We start from the raw sequence: 21,915 nt of genomic DNA, 5'->3' as shown, positions 1-21,915 counted from the left end.
CTTCCCACACACAGCCCTTGCTTGAGTCAAGTTGACATAAAACTAGCAAAATTGACCACTTGTCAACTCAGCACACAAACTTATCACTTATTAAGCCTTAACCTCCCTTTTCTTTCTTATCCCCCAAATCTTTTATTATCAATATCACAGTATAACATATTCCAAGTTTTAAAGCTTCTGCAGTCTTTAAAAATTCAAACTTTTTAAAGGTCCAGTCTCTTTGAAACATCAAGGTCTCTTTCATTTCTCTAAAATATCAAAAATCTCTGTAAAATTCTCAAGTCTCTCAACTGTGGGCTCCTGTAAAAGAAAATATAAGTAAAACACTCTCTTACTCCCAAAGAGGAGAACAAGGCCACAGCCACATCAAATCAAAGCAAAACCAAACTTTAACAGTGTTACCAGTTGGACCGGGCGGTGGTGGCCCATGCCTTTCCAGCACTCGGGAGGCAGAGCCAGGTGGATCTCTGTGAATTCAAGGCCAGCCTGCTCTACCGAGCGAGGGCCAGGACAGGCACCAAAACTACACAGAGAAACCCTGTCTTGAAAAAAACCGAAACAGTGTTACAAGTTGAGTGCTTGATGTCTAGGACCCACTAAGAGGCTCTGGAGGGCCCGGGGAGCTAGCTGCCCTTATCAGGCCTGCCCTCCAAAGCCCCGTGTCAAGGCTCAGGCTGGCTACCTTCCACGGTTTCTGCTGTCCTTGGGGGTTGTCTCACACTATTGCCATCTCTAGAATGCTGGGGTCTCCCGCTGCACCTGAGGCTGCCCCTTCCCATGCCTCTCTTGAAGGACTCCGGGTATGTCAACAGTGCCAAGCACAAATTCTCTCCAGAACCCCTTCTTACTTTCAAAATCAGTACACTACCAGGTCACCTGCCAGCGTGAGACGCAGCCTCAGCCCCCCTCTAGACTCCGGCTTCTGTGTGCCAACCCTAAGGTAACACATCTCAGAGACTCGATCAAAGCTGATTCTTCATCCCCAGCTGACCATTACCAGTTGTCCCAGGAAAGCAGTAGTTTTCCTCCAGTGGTTTAGGTCTCTTGTTAATCACAAGTGACCAGACACCACAGACTTTTAATTCAAAATATCGAATGTCCCTGGTAGAGTCTTTAAGGGACTGACTCTCAAACTTCTTTCTGAAACTTCACAATCCAGGCCTCCGCCATCTACATTTCTTTTCTCTTCAGCCTCCCACACAGAACAAGACACTGGGCTCTGAGCACTCAACAGCTTTCCAGCCCCAAGTTCAAAGGCTACCGCAGTCCTTCCAAAAATACACGATCATATCTGTTAGTGGTACCGCATGACTTGGCACAACTTTCTGTCTTAGTTTGGGCTTCTGCTGCCGTGATAAAACACCAAAAACAACCACACACAACCAAAAACAACTTGGAGAAAGGGTTTATTTCAGCTTACAGTTCCACACATCACAGTTTCTAACCTGAGGGAAGTCAGGACAGGAACTCAAATAGGGGAGTAACTTGGAAGCAGGAGCTGATGTAGAGGCCATGGAGTGAGTGAGTGGGTGCTGCTTACTGGCTTGCTCCTCGTGGCTTGCTCAGCCCGATTTCTTATAGAATCCAGGACCAGCCGTCCAGAGGTGGCACCACCCACAGTGAGCCGGGCCTTCTGATACCATCCACTCAGAAAATGAACGGCAGACTTGCCTACGGGCCAGTCCTATGGAGACATTTTCTCCATTAAGATTCCTTCTTCCCACATGACCCAGCTTGTGTCAAGTCGACACAAAAACTAGGCCGCACAATGAGCTCCCTTGATGAGACATTTGCCTGCAATGACTCTTGTCGCCTGAGGCCCTCTGCTCCTGTTCTGAGTTGTAGTGCAGACACAGCAACGGTCCTCTCACTTGTTCATCCTGTTGCAAAGGACATTTGCACTGTTTCTGGGCTTTAGCTCTTTTGAACAATGCTGCTTCTATATGAATTTCTGCTGGTGAATTCCTAAGAGGGTAATCGCTGAGTCACAGGGTGTAGTGATTTGCAGATTGGTGTATTCATCTTTGGTAGATGCTGCCAAACTGTTTCCCAGAGCTGTTCAGGCAATGTGGACTCTTACCAGCGACCCATGAGTATTCTGTTGCTCCATTAATCTCGGGAACACTTGTCCTGACATTCATGCTTTAAAATGACGTTAGCCATTCTGATAGCAATGTAGTGGCATCTCATCATGGTGTGAGTTGTATTTCAGTGATAATAACCAAGGTGGAATATTTTCATATGCTTATTGGCCATTTGGGTATTGTCTTAGTGTACCTGGGCTGTCGCAACAAAAATACCACACAGTGGGCAATTAAAACAGACATCGGTTTTTGAGTTCTGTGGACTGTGGAGTCCATAGCAAAGGCAGGTGAAGAATCTGGCCAGGAGCTGCCTCATGGTTCACAGACGGTCAGCTCTCTGTGTCCTCCTGTGGTTGGACAGAAGAGGGTTTCCTGGGGTTTCCCTGATAAAGAGATACAAATCACAATCTGAGAGGTTTTTTCCAAGTAGAACGTCATCCTGACCCACTCTCTCCCAAGACCCCACCTCCTAACATGACCACATTGGACATTAGTGATTCGGCATGTGCATTTTGAGGAGGCACACCTCTTTTCCCATCCCCTTTACTGTGGTCTCTCATTGCCAATCCTAAGCTCCAGTTTTTGTCTCCTGCTGGCTGTGGTGGAGTGACATCTCTGACTAGGTCATTAGCCTTATCAGTGTTCTTGTTCAGTTTTCTCTAAGCCTTGCCCCTGCGCCAGCAAGGACACGCTACAAGCACCCAGAGAAAAAGGAACAGCCTGTCAGGGTCACTTCTGTGTGCCTTTCCTTTTTTCCCAGAAATTTGGCCTCTTAAATCCTGGTTTCCTTGGTTACAGTGTGCTCTGTAACCTGACGGGGAGAGAGATGGCGGCTCACTCCAGGCTGGAGCTTTCTGCTCTCACCTTCTATCCTGTGTTACAAGACAAGAAGTCTCCTCCCCCCCCCCCCAAACAAAGAAGCACCTGCACCCCCCCCTCCACTTCTTTCCTTCCGTCCCTGGCCCCTCAGCCTCCACTGCGCTGGAACCTCCACAGCTAGCCTTAAGATCTGCAGTTTGAAGAGCTTCATAGACCCTCCTTCCTCATCCTTCCCCGCTGTTGAGGTGTTGAATCTTGCCATATTTTCTGAGCTGATGGAAGTATGCACAGCAGCGGAATGGCAGAAAGAAAAGACTGGGGAGCCGGAAGAGAGGGTGAATATCCTTGGGGAGCACTGCTCTCGGAGATTTATCTTGATGTTAGACGACAGACACCATCAAGTCCATCCAACATGTCCCTTGAACATCTGGAAGTGCCCATTTAAAAGCCCCTGAATGTGTTTTTGTAAAGAAGTCTTTTCACTTTTTGTTTTTCCTGTCTTTCAAAGTTTATGTGGCCTAGAGCTTTTTTCTCCAGCCCTCCTCTCCACAGAGCTATGGTTTCAGACACACATTGGAAAACACACTATGTAGGAACAATTTCAAATATCCCTATGTAGAAGTTTGGTGGTTTTTTTTTTTTTCTTACATTTTTCTGAGATTTTGGTTTTATTGTTATTTAGTTTGTTTTATAAAAAATGAAGAAGTGGGGGCTGGAGAGATGGTTCAGTAGTTAAAAGTGCGTATTGCTCTTGCAGAGGACCTGAGTTCAGTTCCCAGCTCCCTCATCAACACTCCAGCTTTAGGGGATCCAATGCCCTCTTCTGGACTTGCCTGCCTGTGTGACTGCCCACCTGTGTGACTGCCCGCCTCTGTGACTGCCCACCTGTGCGACCACCTGCCTGTGTGACCTGCCCACCTGTGTGACTATCCACCTGTGTGACCTACTGGCCTGTGTGACTGCCTGCCCCTGTGACCACCCGCCTGTGTGACTGCCCACCTGTGTGACTACCCACCTGTGTGACTGCTCACCTGTGTGACCTATCCACCTGTGTGACTTGCTGGCCTGTGTGACTGCCCGCCTGTGTGACTGCCCGCCTGTGTGACTGCCCACCTGTGTGACTGCCCACCTGTGTGACTGCCTGCCTGTGTGACTGCCCGCCTGTGTGACTGCCCACCTGCATGACCTGATGGCCTGTGTGACTGCCCACCTGTGTGACTGCCCACCTGTGTGACTACCCACCTGTGTGACTGCCCACCTGTGTGACTGCCCACCTGTGTGACTGCCCGCCTGTGTGACTGCCCGCCTGTGTGACTGCCCACCTGCGTGACCTGCTGGCCTGTGTGACTGCCCGCCTGTGTGACTGCCCGCCTGTGTGACTGCCCGCCTGTGTGACTGCCCGCCTGTGTGACTGCCCACCTGCGTGACCTGCTGGCCTGTGTGACTGCCCACCTGTGTGATTGCCCACCTGTGTGACTGCCCACCTGTGTGTCTGCCCACCTGTGTGACTGCCCACCTGTGTGACCTATCCACCTGTGTGACTGCCCACCTGTGTGACTGCCCACTTGTGTGACCTGGCCATCTGACCCTTCTCATTTGGGGTTAGTCTTTAGTATGGTCACTCTTTAACAGTGCTGCCTCCTTACTAGATATATTAATGTCATGGCTTTGTCTATACTCCCTTCTTCCAGAAACGCTACTTCCTCCCTGGTGAAGTAATCAGCCTTCTAGGCTCTCTTCTGGGATGTTCTGGGAACTTCTCTATATCATTTGCTCCATTCCATGTGGTTTCTAGTGGCAGGTTCTACATCTCTCTGCCATGGAAGTGTGCTTATTTCAGTGGTTACGTGGCTGGCTATGCCTCCATTATGGTGTTTCTAACATACTATATTGGCGTCTTTGGCAGACTACCTAATTGGGCAGTTAGATAAAGCATATTGTGTCAGTTTGAAACATTGGGTTGTAGTACTGTAGTTTTGTTGATTTAGGCTGAATGATGCTGTATTGGTACAAAGCATGGGTTGTAGTACTGTAGTTTTGTTGATTTAGGCTGAATGATGCTGTATTGGTACAAAGCATAAGCTAAAGGACTTTTTCCTGTTTTAAAAGTTATCTGGCAACCTTTAAACATGGCTTTTGATGCATTCCCAGGTTTTCGTCTATGTGTGTGTGTGTGTGTGTGTGTGTGTGTGTGTGTGTGTGTGTGTGTATGTATATCTATCTATCTATCTATCTATCTATCTATCTATCTATCTATGGCTCACTATGTAGTCCTGGCTGGTCTGAAACTCACAGAAAATACCCTGCCTCTGCCTCCTGAATGCCAGAATTAAAGGCATCCCCAGACTTAATGTTTAAAATTCAGTTTGGGTTTTGTGTATGAGTATGTGTGTGTGTGTGTGTGTGTGTGTGTGTGTGTGTGTGTGTGTACATGTGTAAAGGCCAAAGGTTCATAGCATGTGTCTCCCTTATTCACCCTCCATCACTGAGGATGTCTCACCGAGCCTGGAGCTTTCCGGTTGTGCTGACTGGCTGGCCAGCAAGCCCCAGAGGCTCCTTTTGCCTCCCCGGTGCTGGAGTCACAGGCTCTCACTGCTTTGCATGGCTTTCTGCAGGTGCACACCACTTCACTGGCTTTTGTATGGCTGCTGGGGATTCAGATTCAGGTCCTCGTGTCTTTACAACATGGTTTTTACTAATGGAGCCATTTCCCTAGTCCCCAGAATTCTAAACTTTTGTCCCTATGTATTCACTTTTACTGTTGATTCCTATTCTACTTGTACAACGCACACGCCCCAGCTCCTTGACACCCATCCTTCATGCTGTCCTGCGGCTGCCCTAGCCGAGGAGAAATCTGTGTCCACACACTGCTCATGTGGTTTGTTTGTGCCCTCACCGGCCCCAGCCCATGTAGTCTTGGAAATTATATTTTTGAGATCTTGATATTGATTAATATTCAGCTTTCTAAGTAACCTGAGTATATCTTCAAAACTAAAGATTTGCATCTTTGTGTAATAGGAAAAAAACCTATTCTTAAATAATTGATTTTTTCCTTTTTCTTTTCTTTTCTGGGGTGCCTTTTGTCTTGGAGCTTTTCACTTATTCTCTGCTCTATCTCAACTAGTTCATTTTTCATAATTCTCTTAAATACCATCCAGTTGACTAGTTCTTGCTCTGACTCTACCCAGTCTGGTGTTTACCCTTGTCCTGGTTAGTCTGGTGTTTACCCCTGTGCCTAGTTATTTTGTCAAATTGGTACAAGTTCCATCATCTGGGAAGAGGGAACCTCTATTGAGAAAACACCTCCATTAGGTTGGCCTGGAGGTAAGTCTGTGGGCATTTTCTTGATTAATGATTGACATGGGAGAGTCCAGCCCACTGAGGGTGGTGCCGCCCCTGGTCCTGAGTTCTGCTTCACGGCCTTCCTCCAGGTTTCCACCTTGAGCTCCTGCCCTGGCTTCCTGCATGAACTGACTGTAAGTGAGAGGCTGAAATCAGCCTTACTCTCCCCAAGTTGCTTTTGGTCATGCTGTGGCAGCGATGGAAGCCCCACTGGGACAATTTCATCCATGCTGTGGCAGCAATGGAAGCCCCACTGGGACAATCCCATTCACTGAGATTTTCATGACCAGACTCTTTTTTTGTTGTTTTTAAGACTTCTAAGTTTTAAAAATAGGTCTTTAAAGTTTTGTTATTTTGGATGATTATTTTTTGTTAATTGAAAATTTCCCTCACATAATGATTTTGACCATGGCCTAAACATTCATAAGAGGTCTTTATCACCTTGCTTCACAAAGCTCTTGTTAACAATGGATTCGTGCTATATTGTATAATCTTTCTGCCTCTCTTTCTTGGCGTTATATTTATTTAGGATGTAGATCTAGGATAAATAATGTTGGGAAAATGTCTTTTGCCCTTCACACCCCTCTGTGCTGCGGGGAGCTGGTGGCTGTACTTCCTTCCCTCTGGATTCCCAGGACCCTCGCACAGCTTCCGTGTCTCTCCTGTGGCGATGCTGTGGGGATCTGCTCTAACCCACAGGGGTGGGGTGCAGACAGCCAGACAGGACAGCAGCAGAGACTGGCTTGCATCTGAATCCCTTTTCCACCCTTCTTTGCTGTCCTATCCCCGGACCGTAGGCAGAGCTGGAGTCACACTCTCATTCTGTGGCACACTCTCAGGTCCCTTTTCATCCAACAGGAGCCAGAGTCCCAGCTGCCACATCTTCCCCTGTGTGGGGACAAGATGACCTCTTCCCCTGTGTGGGGACGAGATGACCTCTTCCCCTGTGTGGGGACGAGATGACCTCTTCCCCTGTGTGGGGACGAGATGACCTCTTCCCCTGTGTGGGGACGAGATGACCTCTTCCCCCTTGTGGGGACAAGATGACCTCTTTCCCCCTTGTGTGTAGCTAGAGTTTTCCTGCCTGGCCCACGGTCAGGGCAAATCTCTCTCAGGCTGGAGAATTTCTCTCCAGCTCCCGCCACCAAGTCCCGCCAGTCCCAGAGCCCACTTATAAAATAAACACACAGACTCTTACATTATTTAAACTGCTTGGCCATTAGCTCAGGCCTGTTATTGTCTAGCTCTTACTCTTATATTTAGCCCATTTCTATTAATCTTTACTTTGCCACATGGCTCATGGCTTACTGGTACCTTACATCTTCCTTGTCCTGATGGCGGCTGGCAGTGTCTCTCCCTCAGCCTTCCACTTCCCAGAATTCTTTTCCTTGTCCCGCCTATACTTCCTGCCTAGCCAATGGCCAATCAGTGATTTATTTACTGACCAATCAGTAACACACTTGACATACAGACCATCCCACAGCACTTCCCCTTTTCTTTTCTTAAAAAGGAAGGTTTTAACTTTAACATAGTAAAATTACATATAACAAAACAATTATCAAGCAAGAATTACAGTTACAATATTAAAGAAGAGATCCTATCTATCTTATATTTGTAAGTTTAAGGTTTTATATCTAACTTATCTTTTATTATAACTAAGGAAAATTGTAAGTATCTAGTCTTTAACCACATCAAAGACCTCAGAAGGATATACTACTACCTGAGAAATGGAGAAGGATATAAGCAACTTTTAGGAGTCTTGTAGGGTAGACAGAGACAGCTGGCAGCCTGGACAGTCATTCAAAGTTCTCTTGTAAAGTTGGGGCATCTGTCTTCAGCCCACAGGCCTAGAGTCTCTTATTCACTTTTCTCTGTGTCCTGTAGAATGTCTGGCAGTTTTCTCTGCAAAGCAGGAACCTGAAGGACGATTTTGTCAAGCAAAGTTCAGTGGTCACCTTTGTATGGGTCCTGCATGTCCAGTTGATCAGACAGTCCAGGCAAGAACAGTTTCTTGCCCAAATGGCTATTTTTGTCAAGGTGAAGATAAACTCCGTATGGAGTGTCTTCGATGCCCATCCTCCTCTCTGAAGTAAATCGGTGCTGTCAGGAGCAGACATGTCTCACTGTCCAGAAAGTCTAAATTTTTAAAACATTTTAAATGCCATATTCTGTAGGTCTTTGAAGTGTTTGAAGACTACCTATCTATCTGAAATATATCTATGTATACCTAGAAGACTTAACTAACATGGCTACAAATATTATCATAGATGACTAACTATTAATCTATTTTTTAATTATCCATTACAATTTTAAATGAGTTACATAAACATAATACCTCAAACAAGAATAGAAATATATATACAGTATAACAAAATTAAGTTTAAATTTGTATCAATAAACTAAAATCTATAGCAATGTAAAACATTTTAAACAAGTTGTTACTCTTTAAAAGTAGGTTCATTAATCTACCCTTTCATCCTATCATATCTAAACTATCCCCCTTTTTGTTTTAGAAAGAGATTGTATTTATAATCAACCTGATTTAAATAAAAATATTGTTTTTTCTCTGTCCCACACCAGAGGGCTCTTCTGATTTGGGACACAAGAATCTCTTAACCATTTTTTTTTTTTTTGAGCAATATGTCTGGGTTTAGAGGGGGAGTGAGCCAATTCCATCTCTAAAGCCAGCTTGGTATATTTGGGAATTTGGGCGTAGCTTCTCTTACTACTTCCTGCTGGAGGGGGGCGCTGTATCTTATGGGGACACGAAGAAAATTTTAGGATCATGGAGTAGTCCGTGAGGCTGTATATCTGAGCCAGTTGACTTGAAACCATTCTGGATGTTGAATCATCTGGACCATGGTGTCATTGGAGACCTTTCAGGGGGTCTTGGCTGGTCAAACCTGATGTATCTTAATCTGGAACAAATCCATAGTCTCTGGCTTTCTGTGGAAACAAAAGCAGAGACTCTTTTCCAAAGCAACATATCCTTATATCCAAATTTTGAAGTCAAGGTACCTTTAAAATATACATTTTGGCATAACTCAACAGCTTTTACAATCAAATGTTTTTCTGCAGTTACGAATATCAAAGAGAACATAATCCAGATTCTTTGTGTGGTAGCCATCTTTACGTGGCTTATTTTTTTATATTAGCGTGAGCCTATTGCTTTAAACTGCAGCCTTCTAAGCCTGAAATGGGGCAGTGGCTGCTGGCTCCGCCCACTTCAGCTTCCCAACATGGCGGTGGTCCGCTTTCCGCCAGCTCTGGGAGCCGTAACTCTCAGAAATAGTGGGTCTACACTTTTACCAAAGTAGCGTGTAGCCCAGAAACTTCTTTTTTTTTTGTTTTGTACTAGCAAAGGCTAAATCCACCACATAGCTTAATGTGTTACTTGCAGAGGCCTCATTCCCACCATACTGCAGGTCGAGAGCGCACGCTAGGAACCCGCCAGTAGCTCAAACCGGCAGCTGCCGCTTATTTGAGAGAGACAATTAGGAAGCTGTTTTTAGGTCCGTTTTAGAATCTTTTTTCTAAGTTTTTAGGTGGAAACTCTTGCCACCACGTTGGACGCCATTTGTAGCTAGAGTTTTCCTGCCTGGCCCACGGTCAGGGCAAATCTCTCTCAGGCTGGAGAATTTCTCTCCAGCTCCCGCCACCAAGTCCCGCCAGTCCCAGAGCCCACTTATAAAATAAACACACAGACTCTTACATTATTTAAACTGCTTGGCCATTAGCTCAGGCCTGTTATTGTCTAGCTCTTACTCTTATATTTAGCCCATTTCTATTAATCTTTACTTTGCCACATGGCTCATGGCTTACTGGTACCTTACATCTTCCTTGTCCTGATGGCGGCTGGCAGTGTCTCTCCCTCAGCCTTCCACTTCCCAGAATTCTTTTCCTTGTCCCGCCTATACTTCCTGCCTAGCCAATGGCCAATCAGTGATTTATTTACTGACCAATCAGCAACACACTTGACATACAGACCATCCCACAGCACTTGTGGGGACAAGATGACCTCTTTCCCCCTTGTGGGGACAAGATGACCTCTTCCCCCGTGTGGGGACAAGATGACCTCTTTCCCCCTTGTGGGGACAAGATGCCCAGCAGGTCTGAGCCTTTACCTGAGCTTGTCATGCTATGTTTGAGTTCTTTTTCAGGACTAGGAAAAGATTTATTCTGATTCTAATATTGCTTTTTCTTTCTGATCTTGTTTTTGATATTTAAGTTGTCATTTGTGTTTATTCAGAAAATAGGGAATGAATTAAACTGAATTTATATAGTCGCCTTGACGACAAGTAAAGCTTGCTTGAATATCAATATTTAGAGTTCAGTTGGGTTTCCCTACAGTGAGGCGAGGTGACCTCTAGGGGTCCTAAACATCTTCAGAATGTGTATATCACGGTGTACTAGTCACGGTGCTCAGCACACGGCAGGTGTTGGATACGCAGGGCTGTTCAGTGATGAAGCATTGTGTATGGCTGTATTAGTTACTTTTCTGTTCCTGGGGTAGAACACCATGAGCTCTATAATGTTACTTATAGGAGGAAGGGTTTATTTTGGCTTATGGTTCCAGAGAGTCCGTAACAGCAGGGGAGGAAGGGCAGCAGATAGCTGGAGCAAGAGAGATCCCATCTTCACGTGCAAATGTGGAGCAGAGAGAGCAAGCTAGGTTGAGGCTGTGAACTCTCAGAGCCCACCCCGGTGACATACCACTCTAGCAACGCTGTACCACCTCCTCACACAGCACCACCAACTGGGAGCCAAGTCTTCACTTCCCCAAGCCTGTGGGGGAATTTCTCATTCAATGGTCAAGTGACCTAAATATCTAACGTCATGTATGTATTCCTACTTACTATCTCAAAATAGCTAAATATCCTGGGAGAATTCAGGTAAAGCAAATGGATTGTCACAACTCTAACCTGTGACTCGTACTGAAAACAAAGCCAGGCATTCTCTTTCCAAATAAGAAAGGAATGGAAATCACATTCATTTCTGGTCTCAAAAGCAGAAAAACTCCTTTTCTCTTGCCCCACCATGCTCTCTGAAAACAGAGCTGCTGTAACCCAACCAAGGGAGCTCATTGAGGAGGTTTCAGGTCTAACTCTCCATACTAAGTGGATATTATCAGATCAGGATCTGTGCATGGGACTCTCTAGTTCTCCAGTGAAGGGAACTGTAGACAGCCATACCAGTCATCTTTAACTGCGTTACACACTTACTCCAACCAAGGTGTGAATGTCTACAATGGCTCCGCTCCCTCATCTGGTCTTTCATTCTCCTACAGGCTGGCCTAGGCCTTGACCACTGTGGATTCAGAGAATGACCAGAAGTGTCTATAAAACAGGTTTATAGCTATAAATCAGTGGTTCTTGACCTTCCTAACACTGTGACCATTTAATACAGTTCCTCATGTTGTGGTGACCCCCAACCATAAAATTATAATTATTGCTACTTCATAATTGTAATTTTGCTAGTCATGAGTTGTAATGTAAATATCTGATATGCAGGACAGATATCTGATATTTGATCCATAGGTTGAGAACCGCTGCTAAAGTATATGACATGAAGCTCAGTAGTCACATAGCACAGCTTACACTCCGTTTTGGTGACCAAAGCAAATGGAGGTGGAATGGGCATCCCCGTTTCTCAATGGGCAGAGCTACAAAGCATGGCAGCCATTTTCACAGTCTCCCATGGCAACAAGATAGAAGGCCGGAGATTGTGTAGCTTCCATTAGAGACTCAGAATATTACCTCCAGTTAAGAACCAACACTTGAGGTGATTTTGCTCTTCACTGTTTGGTGTAGAGCATAGTCTCATGTATTCCTTTGAGAGTCACACCTCATATTAAGGGTTGGGACGGGGCTGTCTGACCCTGTCTTCAGCCTGAAAAGAGAGAACTTCTGTCAAGTGGATTCTCTTGAGGAACACCCCAGGCTTAGTTGTTTAAAATAGCAATGTTTTGGGGCTCAGGCTCTTGGGGCTGGGGGCGTGGTCAGCAGATGAGACTCTCCTGTGTGTTCCCTTAGCTGTGGGTCAGCTAGGTGGCTGTGGTTCTGGAGTGGCCAGCTGTGATGGGGAGGTACCTGTGTGTGCGTGTGTGTGTGTGTGTGTGTGTGTGTGTGTGTGTGTGCGCGCGCGCGCGTGTGTGCATGCGTGCGTGCGTGCGTGCGTGCGTTCGTTCGTTCGTTCGCTCGTGTGCGGAACAACTTAGTAGAGTTTGATTTTCTCCTTCCCCCTTCACATGAGGTCGGGCTAGAACTTGTCATCTGGTCTGCCTGGCAAGCGCCTTTACTGTCTTGTTGGCCCCGATAGTTTCCGTAAAGGACCTGGTTTAAAATTCAAACAACAGAACCAAGATAATTCCACGGTTTTTGTTTTACTAACTTCGGAGAAAGGAGTATAAAGAATCTCTGTATAAAGCGCTTGTGTTTGTTTTTGCAGCTGTTTAGTGAAAAAATAAGTGGTGCCGAAGGAACGAAGCTAGATGAAGTATTTATGGACATGGAAAAGGTAAGGCTGTTTGCACATGTGAATGGTTAGGAAGGAGCTGTCCTTAACGTATGAGAAAACAACCTCCTGTGAGGAAGATTTCCTAGAGTGGAAATACAGAATGCTCAAATGCAAGCATGAAATGCACAATCTGGAAGGCAGGACCTCCATGCTTCCCAGAAAGGAAATGGGATGTGACTAACTAGTTCCCTCTAGTGGCCAGAAGTCAGAATGCACAGAAGGCGGGCCTTGGCTGCAGCTCCAGGGCCAAAGTAACTAATTGTGCTCCTATGTCTTGGAGAGTCAACTATTTCTGGGACAAAGTTTTCTGATAGATAGCAACTGACTGATCACTTGGGAATCTAGGATGCTGTTCCCATCTGTTTCAGCAGCTGCACGGCAAATACTTTTCTGCCATTAGAACCAGCAGGGTGAACCCGGATAAGCTATTTTATCTTATTGTAACTGTGAGGCTTTCAGAATCATATATGCAGATGGAATAATTTAGAAGCGCATCACTGACTCGACGTGTCAATGATGGACTGTAACATGCCTACAGAGGACCGTAGAATCCGTCCCTTGTCATGTCCCCTGGTCGCCTACCTGGAGATAGCTTCAACGTGGGCAGAGCTGGGTCCACTGCTCAGCTTCCTCCCCTTTGTCTTGGGCCCTTTGAGCAGAGTCTTGTTCTGATAACTCCCCAGACCAGAGAGAGAGGCCTGAGCATGGCCAGCAGTGCAGGTGCGGGGAAGCCCGGCTCCGGGCTGTGGCCTGGGAGGGTGGCCTCTTTGATGTATATTGGACCTGGGCCAGCCTTCCAGGAAGGCCCAGTTTTCTACTCAAGAGGACTACAATTTCTAGAAATGTTAAGACCCTAAAAAGAAAAGCTGATTTTGTGTTTGATTTTGAAAAAAAGAATCTCTGCAAATTGAAAACCACACCAAAATTTTAACATCATTGACACATCTGACATTGATTTTTAAAATTTCTTAATATATAAAGATAGGACATATGTTTCTTTACCATCAAGATTCTTCAATTCAGATGCTCAATTTAAAAACAAATGTCAGGAGGTATGTATCAGGGCTTTTAGAGTCATGGGCTGCGCTCTAGCAGTCTCGACAAGCTAGGCTCAGACACCTGTGCTCAAGAAGCCAGTTAAAGAGATGAGTAAGAGGGAAAAGCAGGGGAAATCGGTTTATTGAGTGTAGCCACGTCAGCATCGAGAAGAGAAACACATGAAGAGTTCTGTGTGAAATGAGGTTCTGATTTCAGTAGTGATACTGGGCAGTGCTGCTCATTCTTTTCAGGTTCTTTGGGTGCAGTTAAAAAAGGAATCATGGACTGGGCTACAGGGGAAAGTTTCTCAAAGTGAAATCCTAGAATACGGTAATCACAGGGAGAATAGCTCCCAGATTTTGCATGCTTGGATCCTCAGAACCGGCTGGAGAGATGGCTCAGTATGTAAGAGCCCTTGCCCCTCTTGTGGAGAACCAGGATGTGGCTCCCAGCACCTACTCAAACAGGGTGGGAACCTGGAGGCAGGAGCCTATGCAGAGGCCATGGAGGAGTGTTGCTTACTGGCTTGCTCCTTTTCATAATAGATCTGCATAAGACTGGCCATTATTAACTACACAGCACAGTCAATATTAGGCTGTTTTGAGATTTCCTCTGCCATTTCCATTAATCCAGAATTCTTCAATTCAGCCTCAGGCAGACTTTTCTAAGTCTGAGAAAACAGCCGCGTTCTTTGCCAGTATATCACAAGAATGATCTCTAGGCCATTTGCTAATCCTCTTGCCCTCTGAAAGTTCTTGAGCCAGGCCCCCACAGTTCAAATCACCCTCAGCACCACTGTCCTCCATGATCCTACTGAAGCCCTGCTTAAAATGTCTAATAGGGCTGGGTGATGCTGGCACATGCCTTTAATTCCAGCACTTGGGAGGCAGAGGCAGGTGGATCTCAGAGTTCCAGGCCAGCCTGGTCTACAAAGTGAGTTTCAGGACAGCCAGGTTACACAGAGAAACCCTGTCTCAAACAACAAAACAAGCAAAAATTCTCAATTGCTTTTTAATCCAAAGTCCAAAAGTGTTTCGTATTCCTCCAAACTAAAACATGGTCAGGTTTGGAGGAATATGAAACACAGCAATACCCCAGTCCCTGGTACCAACTTCTGTCTTAGTCAGTGTTTTACTGCTGTGAAGAGACATCATGATCACAGCAACTCTTACAAAGGAAAACATTGAATTGGGATGGCTTACAGATCAGAGGTTGTGTCCACTATTGTCGTGGCGGGAAGCATGGTGGCACACAGGCAGACATGGTGCTGGAGAGGTAGCTGAGAGTTCTACATCCAAATCTGCAGGCAGCAGGAAGAGAGACAAACACCGGGCCTGGCTTGAGCCTTTGAAACCCTAAAGCCCACCCCCAGTGACGCACCTCCTCCAATAAGGCCACACCTCCTGATCCCTGTCAAGCAGTGCCACTCCCTAAGGACCAAGCATTCAAATCTATGAGCCTATGGGGGCCATTTTTATTTAAGCCCATCACATCAACTTACCATGATGAGAGTTGATGTGCTAATTTGTCGGACGGTTTATGTCTGTCTAACACTGGATTTTCCTATGTAGGAATGTGGAGTTTTAAATAGTCTGTGTTCTCATAAGGTTTATCCCTTTTTAGGACACAGTTTTTGTATTGCTTTTGTGAATGGCATCTCCTTTTCCTTTTTTTTTGTGGGTTATTGATGGTCTAGAATAAAATGAATGAACTCTATATTGTGGCTTTCAACTTTATGTTAATTAATAACCAGCAATGCAGGAATAGCAGGACAGTGTTAGTCTTAATGTGTAGAGAAAACACTGGTGTTAACATCTGACAGAGCATGGTGGTTGTCTTACTATCACCAGGATAGCTTCTAACATATTATATTATATTAGTATCAATATGTATTGTTATATTATGATACTTTATCTAAGCATGGTTATTCAAGTTCACACTGTAGGCTCATGTCTAGTCTTAGTATTGAGAGTTCTCCAAGTGTCTCTATTCATCAAGTATAGTCATAATGTATCGAATATTTCTAACTTATTCACATTCATTTTAACGTGATAAAGAAAAGCAAATCAGTGATCTCCAATGTCTCTGAGAAGAGTTGATTTCTCAGTCACAACAGAGAAGAGATCACCTCTCCCCAAGATGTTGAAAACATCCGTTTTAAAATCACCACAGTAGGCTGGAGAGATGGCTCAGCGGTTAAGAGCACTGGCTGTTCTTTGAGAGGACCCAGGTTCAATTCCCAGCATCCACATGGCAGCTCACAGCTGTCTGTAACTCCAGTTACAATGGATCTGACACCCTCACACAGACATACATGCAGGCAAAACACCAATGCACATGAAATAAAAAATTTAAAAAATCACCACAGTGGTGTTAGAAGCTAAATGAATTGAAAATGTTTGTTGTTGGTTCTGTGACTTCAGGAGTTTAAAATTCGCTAACATTTCTATTTTGTCTTGTTCTAAAGAAAGTAGATATTACCAGTAAGGCTGTTGCAGAAATCCTTTCCAAAGCCACAGAGTATCTCCAGCCCAATCCAGGTAATGTCAGAGCGCGTCTTCAAACACTCTCTTGCCCGTTTGTGTCCTTGGACTCTGTTGATCCCGAGCCCCTTTGCATGTGTGTCCAAATAATGGAATTCAGTTGTGGACTGTCCGGGGACACAGTGTGGCTGTCGTGAGTCCTAGCTGATGAGGACAACAGGCACTCGGTTAGGATGGAGTGTTGGTCTCAGTACAGGCATCCCTCAGTAGACATCTTCTTCTCTGCTATTCTGTATTCTTCAGAAACCCACTGCACATTTTAGAAATGTTTCCTTGCTGGGCGGTGGTGGCGCACACCTTTAACCCCAGCACTCAGGAGGCAGAGGCAGGTGGATCTCTGTGAGTTCAAGGCCAGCCTGGGCTGCAGAGTGAGTTCCAGGAATGGCTTCAAAGCTACGCAGAGAAACCCTGTCTCAAAAAACAAAACAAAACAAAAAAATGTTTTCTTAGTTATCTTTTCTTAATTAACAAGAGTCCTCTATCCTGTTCTAAAAGGTCTGTGTATTAATCTGAACGGGTCTCACTGTGACCTCAATGCTGAGGGTGAGTCACAACCAGTGGCAGGAGCAGTGTGGAAAATTCGAACGTCAGCTTCTACACAGGCCTTCATCCCTGGGTCCCAGAATCAGCAGAGGCTGTGCAAGCCTTGTGCTTTTCCTCTTAGGATTTGCTCTGGGAGTCACTGTGAGTCCCTTAGCCATAGGAATCAGAAGATGCACACACACACTGACCATCTAAGAGCACACATTCAGTCAGACCGTCCAGGGAGAATGGTGTGGGCTTTAAAGTCTCGAGATGGTAATAGCCCTAAAATTCCCAGTGATGTGTGCTTTGTCCAGCCTCATCAGTGACTGGAGTGACGAGTTCCTTTCCTGATGTATTAGCCTACAAAATTATGTAAGCGTTGTCTCTATGTGAGAGGCTTTCTAGGCTCTAGAACACACAGTCGGGCAGACTCCACCCTCCAAGAACTGACATTGGAATGGAATAGGGAGCAGCTGGCTATCAGGGAAAAGTATCCCCTGGCCAGAGACCACTGGTTATCGTGAAAATGAGGACTGATGTACCAGCACACCCACTCTGACAGGGGATCGGGGAGGGAAACCAGTGTGTGTGTGTGTGTGTGTGTGTGTGTGTGTGTGTGTGTGTGTGTGTGTGGTTTGTGTGAATTTGTGTGGCTGGGTGATGCTTGGGGGTTTGGAGACCTGGAGGATAGATAAGGGATTAGGGCCGAGATGGGCAAGGCTTGAAAGGCTGACACCATGATTGCTACTCTAGGGTGTAACCCGCAGCCCAGCAGGACCAGCTTTGAGATAGCTGGACACACAGAATCCTGAGCTCACCCCAGACCAACTGAATCCTGAGTTACCTTCTTATATGGTCAAGCTTGAGGAATACTTGCCTAGACTACATTAAATATAAATGTCATAGAGACCACAGCTGGTGCCTTGGATCCTTTTAGCTTGGTATCTAGTTCATAGCCTCCATTTCCCATAGATGCTTGCCATTTTGTCAAATCGGCCCGCCACAGTCCATTGATTACACAGTAGGATTCCTGCTGTACTTTACTTGACAGACATTCTTGGGCTTTTTAGAGGTACCCTGAAGTCTTCCTGCAGCACCTCTCTTTCCTGGCACCACCCCAGAGTTTATCAGAGTCCCACTGTATAGGTGTGACCGCACACAGTGAGGTGCAGGAAGGGCAGATGTTTTCTGGGGGTCTCTCAAGTGCCCATGTCAACACAGCATGCAGCCCAGATGTGTTAGTCACTTTCCCATTGCTGTGACAAACACCATAAGCAAGGCTACTTATAAAAGAAAGTCTTTTAATTTGAACTTACAGTTTCAGAGCGTTACAGTTTCATGCTGGTGGGGCAAGGTCATGGTGGCAGGAACAGCAGAGAGCTCACGTCTCAAAAACTACAAGCAGGAGGCAGAGACCACACTGGAAATGGCTTTGGAAGCCTCAAAGCCCACCCTAGGAACATACTTCTTCCAACAAGGCCACACCTCCTAATCCTTCCCAAATAGTTCCACCACCTGGGGAAATACTCAAACATCTGAGCCTGTGGGGAGTGTTCTCATTCAAAACCAAGTGCTAGAACTAATAACTGTTCAGTGCTTAAGTTAGAGACAGAAAAGAAGGTGGGAAGCCACAGCTGCCCACTACCTCCCCAAGGAAAGTTGCTGAGACGCACCTGGGGAGACAGGACAGCAATACAGGTGACTGTTCACTGTGGTGGCATCTGCCTCCTACCTGTGTGCCCCAGACCTGTTTTATGACCTTGCGAATTCTCCGTTTGAGTCATTTCTTGGGAGCAGAGTGAGGGGGTTGATGACCGGCTGGCAGCTTGACAGCCCCCACCTCAATGGTTCCAGTCTTCACTTACATTTGTCCCCAGCACAAGTGGCTGCACAGGTGTCAGTGTTCAGCTCCAAGTGTTGAAAATGTCACATGTTGGAGGCCGGCGCTTACGGCAGGCGCTTGTTAAACACAGCATACTGTGGTTCAGAGACCGCCTGGTCTGTAATGTCCGTGGATGTTGTGACTGTGCCAGAGTGCCTAGCACCCCACGCCTCCCTGCAAAGGCTTTGGAAAATCCTGTCAGAAAATGATGGCGGGTCTCTGGTGTTTTGTCTGTGAGGGCCTTGGTTCGGGTGGCTGTGTTTGTTGAAGGCCATGTGATGGTCACGGCGCCTTGTAACTTTAAGGAATTACAAATAACAATGTTTTTAAGCATACAGAGCTAAGCTGGGAATGCTGAACACTATGTCGAAGATCCGAGGGCAGGTGAAGGCCACTGGCTACCCGCAGACAGAAGGCTTGCTGGGGGACTGCATGCTGAAGTATGGCAAGGAGCTCGGAGAAGAATCTGCTTTTGGTGGGTACCCCCGGCCCAGCCGGCACTGTGGGAACACCAGGGTGGCCTTTGGTTGTCCACAAAACCTGTGTCTTTGCAATATAATAGTTTTACATATTACAGAGTAGTATATTCATTACAGGGGGGCTAGAAAACATAGGTAAGGATAATGCTAGTATCAGTAATCCCATCTCCATGGGTTGGCTCAGTTAAACTGTTAGATAGCCTTTGTATCTCTTGTTCATTCTCCTATATTTTAAAGATTAAAACACACTATACACACATATATGTATACATATATCCTAGATCTCCCCCTCTCTATTTACTATTTATTGACTTTCGTGACCCCCCCTCCAACTATGGCATGATATGTCTAAGTCTTTTTGACCCTCCCTCCCCCACACTTTCCCCACTCTGCCCCTATCCTCTGGTCCTTGCACTTTTCTGCATTCTAGCATGCATTCAAGCATGCATTCTAGCATGCATTCTGTTACTGTCTTCACCCTTCCCATTTGAGATCTCTTTTTCTCCTCTATGGTCCCTTTACAGTTTTATGACCTAAACCCATCTCCTTCTCTCTCTCTCTACACACACACACACACACACACACACACACACACACACACACACACACACTAAAATAAATAAAAAGCTAGGATCTGCATATTTGTCTTTTTGAATCTGACTTATTTCCCTGAATATAATATTTCCCAGCACCACTTTTTTTCACAAATTTCATGATTTCATTTCCCTTTCCAGCTTAATAAAATTCCATTGTGTGTGTGTGTACTACATTTTCTCCATCCATCTGGATAGACTGGTTTTGTTTTATTTCGTTTGGGGACAAGATCTCATCATGCATCCCTGGCTGGCTTGCATCACCCCCAGCAGGCTGACCTCGAACTCTGTACCTTCTTTTAGTACACACGTCTTTGCTTGCCTTCATATTCCCAAGCTCTGAAAGTTCTATAGATAGGAGAGGATGTGTGTATGTGTGTGTGTGTGTGTGTGTGTGTGTGTGTGTGTGCGCGCGCGCGCGCACGCGCTGTAGGCCAGAGATAAACCTCTGGTGTCATCCCTCAGCAGCCGCCACCGTGTTTTGAGATAAAGTCTCGCACTGGAACTGGGCTTGCCAACAGTTAGGCTAGGTCGGCTGGCCAGGGAGTCCTGGGGGCCATCCAGTCTCCACATCCCCAGTGCTGGGCTACAAGCACACACCATCACCCCTGGCATGGTGACATATACATAGAATCTCAGGACTTGGGAGAAAGAGGCAGGAGGATTGTGAGTTTGAAGCCAGCCTGAAGTACCTGGGAGGATTTGTCTCGGCACCAAACAAAGGCTGTGTTATTTCACTCCTAAGAGAGGGTCATAGTGCCCATATGGCAGTGTGAATGTGGATTTTATTTTATTCCAAGGTCCAGTGGGAACACAGTAGCCAATTTTTCTTACCCTGAAGGTACATCCATTGAGAAAACAGATGAGACCCTGGGATAGAAGGACACTGTTGCTGTGCACCTGGCCATGACGACAGGCATGTGGCAGCAAACAGTTGAGCTAGCTGTTGGAAGGAACTCCCATGGTGGGAGAGAACTGGTTTCATCAGGGCTGTGGGAGAGATGGACAGTTGCTGTTTCCAGGAAAGTCTGGTCTACACTTTACTTTGTGACTTTTGCTTGGTGCTCCATGCCTGACTCTTCTAAAGTGCAGAGAGTAGGCCGTGCTGTGCTATTCAGCAGCGCTACTCTTGGTGTGGAGGGGGAGTGCAGATTGTGGGGAGGTGACAGCCAATGCTCAGGACATAGTCACTGGCTTCTTGAAGAGGGGGTGTTTGTGTGTGCATGTGTGTAGGTGTTCACGAGTGGAGGCTAACGGTCTTCACCAGTCTCCTTCCACTATATATTTGGGCATGGTCTCTCCCTGAACTTAGAGCTTGTTGAGAGCTACAGCGGCTGGCCAGCCAGCGCTCAGGGCCTCCTGTCCACCTCCCAGCACTGGGACTGCACGTGTGCCTTGCCAGCCTGGCTTTTTATATTCTTACATATGTTCTCGGGGTCAGACTTGGGTGCTCACGTGTGCACAGCACATACTTTACTGATGGACATCTCTCCAGTCCCCCAAAGAGGCATATTTCAAATGTCTCTGTCACAGCTCAGCGGGCTGATATTGGGATACCCGGGCCCTGGTGACAACGAATGTCAGGGTCAAACAAGTGGGGAGGAAGGAGTGTCCAAGCTAGGGAGAGACCTCCTTCCTCCGGGTAGGAACGACTCGGAACCAAATTCTAGACAGCTCAGTTCAGGACCCCCTCCTCCTAGTTACAGCGACACTCAGTGGGTTGGACTGGCATCCTGGCCAACCTTAATTTCCAGAGATGGTTCCCACTTCTAACTGGCAAGGACTCAGCTGTGAATCTGCTTCCTTTAAGAGTGGGGTGAGGTAGCTGTTGCTGTCTGTTTTTTTGTGTGAGTGAATTGTCCATGTTCTCTACTGACTCAAAGGTCAGGCTTGAGCAGGGTCCTTCAGGTTTCCAACCTAAGGAACTGAGAGAACTCTTCTTGTCCACATCTTTTTACAAAATCGATGTGGAGGATCCAGATAAAGGAAACATAGTTTTTTGTTTGTTTTTAATCTCATGCAGTGTCCCAGGGGTGTCCTCCAGAGACCCTCTAACCCTCACTGTGCATGGCAACCAGATACTGGTGGCAAAGA

General features: G+C 46.1%; 1 protein-coding gene across 4 annotated transcripts in view; it reads left to right on the top strand.

The window, feature by feature from the left end:
• Positions 1-21,915, top strand: part of Sh3gl3 (SH3 domain containing GRB2 like 3, endophilin A3) — a 126,862-nt gene that overhangs the window by 76,836 nt on the left and 28,111 nt on the right. For all 4 annotated transcript variants that reach the window (XM_059272120.1, XM_059272128.1, XM_059272137.1 and 1 more), the window contains exons 2-4: positions 12,693-12,761; positions 16,267-16,339; positions 19,081-19,224. In XM_059272120.1, the coding sequence (XP_059128103.1) occupies positions 12,693-12,761; positions 16,267-16,339; positions 19,081-19,224 (286 nt within the window). The remainder of the gene's footprint in view (positions 1-12,692; positions 12,762-16,266; positions 16,340-19,080; positions 19,225-21,915) is intronic.

This window comes from Peromyscus eremicus, chromosome 1 (assembly GCF_949786415.1).
Source record: "Peromyscus eremicus chromosome 1, PerEre_H2_v1, whole genome shotgun sequence".
Classification (NCBI taxonomy): Eukaryota; Metazoa; Chordata; class Mammalia; order Rodentia; family Cricetidae; genus Peromyscus; species Peromyscus eremicus.
The sequence above is the reverse complement of the archived record's forward strand: the minus strand, read 5'-3'. Positions and strand labels throughout refer to the sequence as shown.